General features: G+C 44.5%; 1 protein-coding gene across 6 annotated transcripts in view; it reads right to left on the bottom strand.

Moving 5' to 3' along the window:
- Positions 1-12,825, bottom strand: part of SDK1 (sidekick cell adhesion molecule 1) — a 396,182-nt gene that overhangs the window by 37,351 nt on the left and 346,006 nt on the right. For 5 of the 6 annotated variants that reach the window (XM_032703881.1, XM_032703882.1, XM_032703883.1 and 2 more), the window contains 2 exons: positions 12,256-12,315; positions 10,139-10,240 (listed from right to left, as the gene is read on the bottom strand). In XM_032703881.1, coding sequence (XP_032559772.1) covers positions 10,139-10,240; positions 12,256-12,315 — 162 coding nt within the window. The remainder of the gene's footprint in view (positions 1-10,138; positions 10,241-12,255; positions 12,316-12,825) is intronic. The other variant, XM_032703884.1, reaches the window with a different exon arrangement.

Below are 12,825 nucleotides of genomic sequence, written 5' to 3'. Positions count from 1 at the left end.
TACCACATTCCATTTGCTAACACTGGACCTGAGTGCTCCCACCCTCTTACTCAGGAATGGCAATTTGGCACCAAAACCCAGTGCCCTGCCAGTCATTAAGTCGTCAGGCTTGTGTCACCCTGTGACACGAAATGAGTCTCAGCAAAGGAGCATCTGGTCTCCCCATCTTTAAGAAGCACAGGCCGTTCACTTAAGAGCTGGACTTGATGATCCTTGTGGGTCTCTTCCAACTCAGAATATTTTGTGACTCTGAGAAGCCCAACCTGCTACTGGGTGGGGGAGGAGGTTAAAGCAGCTGGAAAACCAGGTTTTAGTTGGAAATAGCCCTTTTCAAGGGATGTTGATGTATGTTAAGAATGTGTTGATTTACACAGTTGTATAGATCAGTGTAAGAGAAACTGAAACATTTCTTATCGTACCAACGTAAGTCAACACAAGAAGAATAACACCTCTTTCACCTTCCTGAATGCTGATGAAGAGAGAGCACAATCTAATCAATGCAAAAATAAAAAGACAACCCTCTTTTAGTGGAAAAGAAGGGGTGGAGAGGAGAAAGAGAACAGCTGTCAGGATGGGGACTTTGGGAGTCTCGCACACCCACAGTTGCTTTACTCCATATTATCCGGGTAGGCAAACACTTGGCTCTCTCTCCGTGCATACCACGCTTAGTACAGTAGGTGTGTTTTGCCACATCAAATTTTTAAGGGTAATTAAGTCACAGAAAAGCATAAATTAAAGCAGCTGCAAATGATACCCAAATGTACCATCCCCAGCTTCTTTGCTTAGCACTGGGAAGCTTCCCAACATTGGCTAGGCAGGTCTTCAGCACCTGCAGAGATATGAGAGGGAAATGGGGGTGGAGAGGGGAAAGAGGGAGAGATATGTTCCTGCATATACTGGGGAAAGTGAAATGAAGCAAGGACTATAAATGGAGTATTCTTTCCATAGACACAGACTAAGGAGGTTACCTGCCAGTGCCTTTTTTGAACAGAGGAGGCATTCTCATCCTGTTCCTCACCATGTCTTCCAGTGGTGGTGAAAATACTGTTCCTGTGATCGCTTATCTTTTAAAGAGGGGTTTGGATTTCCCAACGAGCCATGTGCAATCTGGGATTTTCATGGGAGAGACATGATCTGATTGATACAGAAGAAGTTACCGTGACTGCAACCACAGTGAACCTCAGGGAACAGTGCTGTGAAAGAGTTAGAGCTTGCAAACAAAAACTACACACTCTCCTTTTGCTGAAGCCCACAGTTCTAACTCAGCTAACACAACCCTAAAATAGGCTATCACATTGCATACTGAGATTATCCATCAAGGGAGTGAGAGTGCCTGGCCCAAAAGTAAAGCCCTTACAGAACTGTCAGACTGCCTCTGGGAAGGGCATACAGGTGGTTAAACCAAGAAGGGGGGGGAAATAATAAAATGAGCTTTTTCCTCTATTTCTTTCATGTCAACAAGGATATGATCCCATGCAGGCAGGCAGCCCATCAGTCAGCAGAGACGGGCCATGAGCAGGAACAGCAAGAGTCTGACAGCATTAGGTATGCACAAACAAACACACAGGCAGGAACCTACAGCTAACCCCCCCCCCCTCTCACTTACATCCATGCAAATTAGGGTTAGCTTCTAAAATCCCCTCTCACTCGCATGCAAATAAGGGTTTGCTCTGCTATAACTCTGAGAGCAAACCCGGCATGATCATTGTGTATTGTAGAGCAGTGTCAGCTCTGATGAGCCAGGATTTGCCCCCCAGGAGGTACTGAAGGTTGTTCAAGGGGTGCTGAAGAACAGAGTGTTTGATACTCTGACCTGATCATCTCTGGTATGCACTGGGAGGAGTGGGAGCAGTTCTGGAGGGAAAGTACTGCTCTCCACTCTCTTAAAAAACTGCCCATTAGAGAGGTAAAATTACCCATTTCAGGCTATTTCCCCAGGCTCTCCAAGAGTTCCCAAGATTCCTCCTCCTCCATTTATACTCATGTTCCACTTACTATAATTTGTTAATCCCACATTTGAATATCATAAAACCACAAGTTCATGGCAGCTGACAAAAGCACCCACTTCATGGTCACTAAGAGCAATGGCAGCACCTACTAAAGCCTAGTCAGGACCAACAACTCCTTATGCTCCACTGAAGCCAAGAGAGCCTATCAAATAATCAGGGTGAATCTGCACTGGGTTTGCCATATACCAAATGTCAAAAGCCAATCAGAAAAAAGTCAGAGGGCACAGGTGAGATCTGCCCCTGCAATAACCTTTCGCTGTGGCTTTTTGCTGTGAATTTGGGTAGCTGACCCCCCACGAGGGATTAAGTTACAGATTGCAATGGTCAGAGAACACCAGGGAGCCCACAGAGGACTGTGTTCTTGTGCTCCTGGGGAGAGAGAGATTAAATTTAAATTTTCTTGACTCTCAACTGAGAGTTTTCCCTCTTTGTTTATTTTTCATCCCTGAGAGCTGCAGCTCAGAACTGCAGTCCTACACCCCCATGTCATCTCAGTGTCTGGACTGCTGTGACCAAAATATTTTAGACTATTGCTAATTCATACTTTCATAACAAAAAATGGCATTTTTTTGTGTTTGTTTTCTGTCTACAACAGACAACCTGAAAAGCCTCCAGTTCTGTGATTGACGACGGATATAGCAAACAGATGTCAGAAAAGAAAACCAACTGTGTTTCTCCACAGCTGGCTTCACAGCAAAGCTGTACAGAGGAGGCAAAGCCACGGGAGTTGAGACCCATATGAAAATACTTACAACATTTTGCTCACATATCCCAGGATGACTGCAAACAAGCAGAGCAGGACTGCACAATTAGAGGAAATAGAAATTTGGCTGCAAATACAACCCTTTAGTTGAAAGCACTTGAACTCCAGCCTGTGTCTGCTGGAATAGGGGTTATCAGCCAGGGCCTTCCCTACTTCTTTACTGGAGCAATTTATGGTTCGTTTGACTTTACTACTCATTGCTTCTGTTTCTGAAAGGAAGGTTAATTCCTTTGCTTTTAATGGAGTAGCTCTGCTGTTAGTTCGGTAAAGCTTTGCATACACGATCAGGTTTCTCCTCCCTCCGCCCTCTGTGCACTGTGCAGGGATGTCCCTGCTCTCGGCTCTTCACAGGCCATATAACACTGCAGCAGAACAGCTAATTTGTCCTTCTCCTCCCACTGCTGCTCCCACCAACTGCAGCACTAAGCCAGGAGCCCTCGTGATGGATTTGGGTAGGGACAGTCTGTCTGTCTTGGGCTACGGTCAGCAATGAGAACCCACATCAAACTGTTGGGGTTGTGAGATGAAAGTTCATCATCTGAGCAAAACACCGCATGGCAACCGCAGCCCAGCACCTCCCACCCCAGCGACTGTCGTGGCAGGGAGAAGCGAGTGTGGTTGATCAAAAACTGGTGATGTTTTTGTTTGGACAGAAACATCTTTCCTACACTGAGACGTGATAAAAAGAGGCAATTAGACCCGAGCTAAGCAGGAGCTGCCGCACTGCATAAAGCATTGTGCTGTACCAAAGGCTGCTTATGACCAATATTAACAACTTAATGAGCTGTTAATGAGGCGCGCATTCAGCTTTTACTTGCAGCATGAAAACATTGCAAATCATTTTAGGGAGCTTCTGGATTGTCAATGGAGAATTAAAGATGTCAAATAAGCCCATCAAATCTATGTCTCAATCTGGACACCGCTTTCCAGTGCATTCGCTTAAAATTCCTTCTCCTATATGGTAGAATAACTTGCTGTGACAGCAGTACGACGCTCAGACTTTGCTTCCTTCTGCCTTGACATTAGATTTCAGTCTCCAGAGAGCTGCAGGGATGTCTTTTTGACATGTTGACATTAAGGACACTTCTTCCACAGACTCACACTGGCATGGGTTTACTTTCTGTCTTGCCATTGTAAGAGCAGCGACTGAGCTAAGCTACCGAAATCTGGAAGTCTAATTAGGAAACCTTTGCAATCATCAGTAAACAGATTAAGAATGTAAAATTACCCTTAAAAAAAATAGCCAGTTTGAGTAGGAAAGGGAGCCAAGGTCTATAGAAAAAATTCATTTCCATAACTCCCCAGCATTGCAGCAATACCAGTAACACACAAGCAATGCTCCAATGTGGGCACACTTTAGTTTGTTAATTTTTACTGTCCTGTCACAGCCCTGTAGGATTAGATCCTGCAGCCAAGTGCCATCTACAATGCTGTTGCCTCCAGTGGAGCTGCATTGATGGGAACAACAAATCCAAGTTGGACTTGTTGCAGATAAGCCCCAAGTGGAACCTGGAGAAGTTTAAAATCCACCAAGAAATACTGATGTGATGTATCCTGCTCTCAGAAACAGAATGCTGTTGGGATACAGGCATATGGGTTCCCAAGAGAAACTGGAAAGAGGTTACTTTTCCAATCCAAAAAGGAAATGTCTCACCACTTTTTTTTCCATGTCCATCTTCCTACAGTTTCCCTTTCTTGCTCCGCTCTGACTTTACTCTCTCTTTTAGCCCACTGTTGGAGAACATGGCTTGAATCTTTAACTCCCAAGATCAGAGAAGACCTTCTCCTTCCTTAGGGAGAAAGACAGTGGGGACAGGATGACAACCCAGTGTTGCTCTTGGAGCAGGGCATCCCCAGGACAACTTGGGTAAAGCTCATTCGGAACTGAGCATGACATTGGAACAGCTCTGCAGTTCTTTAGGTTTAAAGGGGAGGGGAAAAGGACAATCAGTTTCAAACACCCTGACATCCCCCAAAAGTAGCCTTTTGCCCATGTCCAGAGGTGTCAGCAATTAAAAGGCAAATTCTGTAACATTTCAAAGGCTCAGTGCTTTTAAAGGGCCAAGGAAGTTCAATCCCTTTGTTTAAAGTTTGAGCAAGTGAAACCAGTAATTTATTTACTATGCTACTTCCCAATAGCTTCCCTCCATCCCCTTTTGTTTATCAAGGGAAGATACTGTCCCTGGGCTGACAGGTTTTAGACTGCTGCAATGTGAAATGGCCACGATAATCCTTCCCTTCCCTCTCCAGTGGCATCTGGGATGGAACTGCCCACCCAGCTCTTGCAGCTGTGCCAGCAGCAACGTGCTCCATATCTGCATAGGCACAGTCAGCCCACGTGTCCCACACAGATAGGAGAAAACAGCCACGGGGCCACGGCAGCTGATTGAAGCTGCCAGCTCTAATGCGCTGAAATGCTGTCATTCCTCTCCCAGGCTGTTAACAAGGAGGCACAGGGGACTGCTCTGCACAGCATCTCCTCTGCTGTGTTTGGGGCAGGGAAGGAGATAAAGCTGCTGTGCTGTAAGAGAAAGGGCTGCCCAAGGTAGTGCTGGGGGACCCCCTTCTGCAGAAAGCGACCTCTGACAGGGAGGCGGCACCACGTGGGGTGTTTGGAGTGAACACATCAAAGACAAGGCCAGCAGAGATGGAAACACCCAGGGACAAGGCAGCCTTGTTCTGCCAACCTTCTCTGCCATTACCAAAGAGACAGAGGGACACTGCCCCAGCACAGATAACCAGGTAAGGAGGAACAAGAGCTCTGTGCTAGAAGCAGTTTATGAAAGGGAACCAATTACGTGGAGTCAAGTCTTTGCTTCCTTACAAGCATTCTTTGTTCTTATCATGGCTTCCTCCCCCAATTTAGCCTTCTCTTTCCCAAACCTAATTCACTGTTTTTAGTCTTGGAGCTTTCCAGATGGTCTCTGTTTCTTGACTGCAAAATGCTGGAGATAGTCAGGGAGCTCCAAGTGCTTCCCCTGACATTACTGGCAGAGCAGATCTTCCCTCCCTGTGTCAGCTACGGGTGAACAAAATGAATTTTGTGAAGTTCATGAACACCTGTGGAGCTGCAGACAGGAGGGCAGATGAAAATAATTGCAGATAACAGGAAGAAATTTGCTTTGGTGACTGCTAGCTTTGCACCAAGAGGCAGATTCAGCTTTTCAAGACACAGGTAAGAAGCAGTCATCCCTTTCTCCCATTCCTGTTCCTTTCCAAGCTACAGTTTCACTTGGAAGAAAGTGAGAAGGCCAGGAGACTTTCTCTGAAAGATGATGGTACAACAAAGGCGACATTTCAATGGGGGACATGTAAAGAAAGGGATCTGTCTCCAAGCTCTTTTTACTCCTTGCCTTTTCCATCATAGAACCAACTCTCAGAGATCATCATTAAAAAGAACAACAATAACAACCAGCCCCATCAGTTCTTGTGAATTCTGAAGGTCACCAATGTCACCATCAGTTATAATGACACACATCACTCCCCTCTTCACACAAATGGGTTTACAACCTGTTTAAAGGCTAGTGCCTCTTGGAGCACTTCACCCCTTCTGCCACCTCCTCTCTCCACACACATATTCTACTCCAGCAGCAGCTGCTGGAAGAAATGATGAGTTCCATTATTTTTCATCCAAAACATCTTTGCAGTATATGGGAGAAGCACTGAAGGCTGCAGGCTCGTTAGCACAGGATTTGTATTGCCACCTTTTATTTCACTCACCTTCCCAAATTAGGTGAAGCACGGCTGCCCCAAACCTGTGATTTCTGTTTAATTAAAATGCAGGCAGTGGAGTCTCCAGAACTCCAGAGCCCACCACACAATCAGGTAGTGACAGCAACCTGGTAGAATAATGCTCTTGATATAGTGGCTGCTCTAACAGAGTCTTAATTTCAGTCGGGCAGAACAGCACCTCTGGTAGCAGCTGCGTTTCGGGCTGGGATGAATATCAGTACCCAGCCTCTCGCTGAACACTCACTGCCTTCCCAATCAAAGCCAGCATCCCTGACAGCTGAACTGTTAAATGAATTAACAAGGCAAAAAGGGGGCTTGCCAGCGGGGCTGCGACTCCCTTCCTAATTTCTGCAAGTGGTGGCTTTCAATTTTTCTGTCATTTGTCAGGAGATGCACATGGTTCCCTAATGAGCAGGGCAGAGCTGCAGCCAGCTCGAAAAAGGCAGCGTTAGAGGATCTTCTGGTCCGTGGAGGAGAGGGAGCCAGATGCTTGAGGCAGGTGGGGGAAGGATGTGGGCTCTGTTCAGACTGAACAGGCAGCACGTCCTTCCAGCTGCACTGAGCTCAAGGACTCAGAGCCTGCTCTCCCAGCACGGGGAAGAACTGCTCTCCACACCACACTGGTCTCCACACTCCACACCAGTGAGCTTTGCCAACATCCAGGCAGAACTCAAAATGGAGCCTTTGGTGGGGCTTTGATCTTATGGGCTGCTATAAAAAGGTTTTGCTCCACCTATAGAATAAAAAAACCAAAACCACCACCAAACCCCCCCCCAAAATATCCACACCACTTGCATTCAGCTTCCCTAGTCACCAGACAAGTCAGGATATGGAGATCTGTTACTCATACCTGGCCCATTGCCTGCTAGCAGGTTGTTCTCTCCCAAAACTTCCACCTGCCCATCAGTCAGAGGCAAGGAAGAACTGAGCACTCAGGCTGCCCGAAGATGATGTTCTTTTGGCTGGGGTACAGCTCAACAGCACTTAAGGGTTGGAGAGAAACTCCCCATTTGGGTATTTTTTGCTCATCTAATTGAAAAAATTTGCAGAAGGTTGGTTTTAATGGCTTTCTTCTTCAAGTTTTTCAGGTGGATCCATTGCCTGCTGGAATTTTTATTACAAAAATCCAGATACAATGATAAGAAAATCTTCAAATCTAACAGGGGAAAGCACCAGAAGGATGGAAGGAATCACAGATACTTCTCCTTCTACATCACTCATCTGGCTGCACCAGACATAGAAGCTGAACAGCACATCAACCACTAGCAACATCAATACCCAAGAGAAATGGGTATTTTGACTGAGCTGGCCTAAGCCCAGCACATTTCCCCAAAGGCATGTGCTGTATATTCCTTTTTACGACCAAGAGAGGAATGTTCTTGCACCTCCCAGAATTACTGCAACACCTGTGGCAGAATGAAGCACCATTTAACAGCACTGGGACATCAGTTATCTGGGAGCTTCAGACCAGGGACTGGTCACCTTCAGTCACTTTGTGTCCAGTGCTATGCCTGTGTCAGCACTTGTTGTTTACTGGGAAGCTTTTCTCTATTTTTAACCTGGATGCCCCATTGCTGGAGCTGAGCAGGCCCATTTTTTTCCCCAGCCAGCTGCTTAACTGCCTTTACCATGGGTAAGAACACTGAGCAAACAATAACAACAAAAACTTGTATTTCCACAGCACACTTTGACTCAAAGGTGTCACAAATCAATTTAAAACTTAAATTGCAGTACCAGCTCCAATCACTTTACTCACAGTATAAATCACAGCCAGCTCTGGAGGTGGAAGAGGCAGTTATATAACAAAGCGTAATAACTTCACACAACAGGAGTGAAAATCGGCAGGAAGATCCTACATTCATCATTTCTACCACATGAACCTGGACTGTCCCTCACCAGAGGTAAATCCAGCAACTGTAAAAAACCATCCAACTCATGCTACAACTTCAGATACACCAGTCCTGCCTGTGAAAGGAGTCCTCCTGGATATCATGGAATGGTTTGGCTTGGAAGGGACCTTAAAGCCCATCTAGTTCCAAACCCCTGCCATGGGCAGGGGCACCTTCCACTGGACACTTGGGAGTTCTGTAAATATCTCAGTTTCTTCTCAAGTTTATCTCCTCCCATTGCCCTGTTCCCTGAGGAAGGGAAGACCCAGACAGTGGGATTAAAAGACACGATATAACAGCATTTCCTTCTTTTCCCCAGCTGATTTTCCGTGCTGTGTACATGTGTTCAAGTGCAGGCACCGACTCCATTTGCAGCAGTGAGATATTTAGCTCTGAAACAAAAATGTATTTTGAAGCCAGATACAGTTGGTTCCACTTGGGACTTTCTTTGCTGCAGTTGCAGAAGTAAGTTGGAGCAGCAGCAAACTAGAAAAAAATGTAAATATTGCCAGCTGTCTCTCCAGAACCATGCTGCTCTGATTAATTTATGATGTTTTCAAAGAAAGATGGTGAATGTTACACCATATTTGAAATGAAAAGGTTAAGTAGAGTTTAAAAAAAATGCAGTGGAGTTTAAAAAAATGCTTTTACTTACTTTTGAGCAATATTTAATGCACTATTTGAGAATATTTAATGGCTAATAATGAAATGAATTAGTGCTGGGTTTGATAGCTTCTACCTCCCACAGCCCTGAGACAGAGGAACAAAAGCGTAACCAGACCCATTCTCGGCAGCAGCCTGAACAACAGGAGGGTGTGTGCTGCCTCTTCTTGTTCTGAGCTTCAAAAGATGCTGCTGCAGAAGCTGATAACCATAACTAACAACTATTTCAGTGCCAGCCTCTCTCCAGCTGGGGTCACCATAAATGCGGCCCCGCCGCCGGGGCTGTGAGGAAGACATCAGCTATTGCAGTCCTGCCCTTCCCAGCTGGAGTTACTGAGAGAACAGACTCAGCTGTGGGTTATCTGGGCTCTGCAAAACCACCCAGAAAAAGGTCTACTTAACTGTTTCGTCCTGATTTCCACCTCCTGCCTTCCACTGGAGGGATTTTAAAATGATCAAGTTACGATTCATAATGGACTCGTGCACTAAATCCACATGAACAGACCATGACCAGTGACCATCAGCCACTGATCCCTCAGGTTCTGAAGGGGCTGGATGGTACAACAGAGTCTGCATGTTTCAGAGAGAGACCTTTATCTGTGCCTCCAAAGCCAGCATTAAACTGGACATGGTATCTTCTTGCTTCAAGAGTATAAAAATACAGCCAGGTGTAGTGCAAGGCAATGTCTCTACATGGCGAGTTATAAAATAAAAGAACCAGCTTTCCAAGTCTCCCTTGTTTTGTAGTTTTGTTTCTTTTCCCTTGTGGCTTTCCTGTGCTCCACTTTTCACTTCTTCAACTTGAGTCAATTTTTCCCTCAAGCTAATTTGGTATGAACAGCCATCCTCCTGCAACTCCAAAAATATTTCCTTTTCTTTCTTTCAGATGCCCTTTCTCCCCTTGTTCGTGCAGACCAACTGGCTTTCCAATGGCAAGAAGCTGTCAGTGCCAACCTATTCCAGGAGAGGAGGCTACAAAAAATCCCCTTCATGGGCAAATATTAAATATTATCTGGAGAATATTAAAACATGCTGGTACTCTAAAAAAAAAAATAAAATCAACCAATTTTCCTTTTACTTACCTGCTTCACCCACAAACACTTCCACTGGTGTGCTGGTAGGGCTCTCACCAATGACATTGTATGCTGTCATTAGTACTTCATATCTCTTGTATTTTTTCAACTCTGAAAAAGTAAAATATTATATATTAATATTCTATCTTATCATTTATACTATATTACAGATATTTTTAAGACTCCAAGACCTCTTCATCATCATACTTCTCTCTTGGGAAACACAGCAATAGATCAGTACAACAGTGCAATGTACTCCATCCTTCCTTAATTCATGGCAGGATTTGAATAATTATGAACGATATTTGTGTTGAAAAGGTAGGATTTTCCAGTGCTTCCTCACAGTGTTGCTCCAATAAGAGGAATAAGGATTCCTCTTGGAAAATACCCATTCCTGATGAATATTTAGCTAGAGGAACATCTCTAGGTCATTCTTAAGGACAGAAAATGGCTTTGAATGTCAACATATGGGCTCCTTTCCATCTCTACTGGTAGGAAAGAGCTGCAAGCCTTTGCCTAATCCCAGGGATGTTCATCTAGGGAGGCATTTGGCAACTGTGCTGCTCAAGAATGCCCCAGGTGAAACAGGGTGCAGAGTAAAAACTGCAGTGGGGCATCTGGAGTCCCATTCCAAGTACTCCATGGGGATCTTTCTCCTTCAGCGTGACCACAGCCTGACCATCAACCACAAAGAGAAAGAAGAATTTGAAGGCTGGACTCCATTTGGCCACCAGGCACCAAATTCCTTTGCTGACACAGAGAAACTACTCTGCCAGATGAGGCAGGAGAGCGAGAGAAGCGTGAAAAAATCTAGAAAACCCAATTGTATGTGGGTAATTAACTGATGCAAACGAGGGTGGAGTAGAATCACGTCAACGTCATTAGGGGAGGCAGCGCCTGAGCAGTTTCAGATTTTGCATTTTCAGGATGAAAGAATCAATCCTAACAGATATATTTATCATCTACAATATTTAACAGGGAAATCAGAGTAAGAGGGTGATCAATAATATAAATTGCCCTATTTAAATGAGGTTTGAATTAAGACACGCATGGCCAGGGGTCCAAATTTCTCCCTTTGCCAATAATTTTCCCTGCTATCCATGAATCAGATAGTCTCCTTAACTCGGTGGCTGACAGTATGCCATTGGTTTGGTAAGGTTCAATGAGCCTAATTATATGTTTGTCTAATTTCAGTTTCATGGAAGTGTTTACAAGAGTTGGGCTCCCATATCTGACTCCGAGTCCGGCATCATTCCCCAGTCTCAGGCATACTGTAAATGATATCTGATACATCCCTAATTTTTTTGATGCGATACCACTAAACTCAGATGGACTGCAAAACATGGAGCAAGGAAATCAGCAGTAATGGAGCTAAGTTCATAAACAAACAAAAAATAGTAGAATATATAGGATATAGTAGTGGGCAGCTTGTACACTGAAACTTTATTTTCTGTCATGAAAAGCCACAAGGGAGATTTTAGTGTTAACTGGATGTGGAAGAAAATGGAACACATGAGAGTTCATGCATGCAACTTTCAGTGGGGATAGGGCTTCATGTTTTTTGGTTTTTGGTTTTTTTTAGCCCATCACAATCTGTGACTCAAAAGCCTTGGGCAAAACCTATCTAGTGAACCATCATCATCACAAAGCAACTTGCCTTTTAACTCTGTCGAATGTTATTTTATTCATTTCCAATTGAAAACACCTCTGGAGATGCACATAAATTCATTGGGCCCTCTCTAAACTGGCCTTGTACTCCATGGAATGCCTGAGCATCGCGGGGCTTGAATCACAGAACTAATGATGTGATACAGCTAAGCTCACATGGACTGCAAAATATGTAGCAAGCAAATCAAAATTCATTTACCATCAGCAGTACTGGGTTGTTACAGTCAATAATGTTTTACCTTCCCAGCAGCCACATTTTTACAACAGCTACCTACTTGCATCATCGATGTCTCTTGGCGTAGGGAAAGCAAAGGCTTAAAGAAAAAGAAACTGGAGAAAGCAGAATCATTAATCTGTGTTGATTTCTGCTGGATCCACTGAGGAGAGCCATAGGAATTTGCCTACAGTGTATTTTGAACCATTACAAAGAGTCTCATCTAAAGGCAATGTGCACTTACGTGTTAATTCATACGTCGTTAATGCAGAGCTGCTGTTCACTGTCTTGAAGCTGCTTTGGGCTATTCAGGGTAAGCAAAGCAGAAAGCTTGTTACAGTGCAAGGAAATAGTTATTGCAAATGATGTACAGCAGAGACAGAGGCAAATGAGGCAGCACACCCATACACAGTTTAAGCTGCAGGACTATACCTTGAAGGGCAATAAAATCACATCACTCTCTCGTAACACATCAAAAGCGCCTCGCTCACACGGGGCTGTTTCATTTCCTCCTCAAACAGAGGAACTCACAAATACACAACACAAAAATGTTCTGACTTTTAGATTAAACAGAACAAATGAGGAAAAAACGAAACGATTTCTAAGGAGGAAAACTCTCAATGGTGCATTACATCCTGATTTCTCAAGATGCAAAATTCAAAACCCGAAGAGCTGCAGGGGAAAGACCTGGAACGTGGGCCAGAGAGTGAACACTTACATTAGGACAGGACCTGTTTCTTTAAGTGTGAGTTAGATTTCCCACAGTTTCACTTAAAGAATTCAATATTCCTGCTGCGAGTGAATTGTAATAAGA

Source organism: Chiroxiphia lanceolata, chromosome 16, assembly GCF_009829145.1.
Source record: "Chiroxiphia lanceolata isolate bChiLan1 chromosome 16, bChiLan1.pri, whole genome shotgun sequence".
In the NCBI taxonomy this organism is placed as follows: domain Eukaryota; kingdom Metazoa; phylum Chordata; class Aves; order Passeriformes; family Pipridae; genus Chiroxiphia; species Chiroxiphia lanceolata.
The sequence above is the reverse complement of the archived record's forward strand: the minus strand, read 5'-3'. Positions and strand labels throughout refer to the sequence as shown.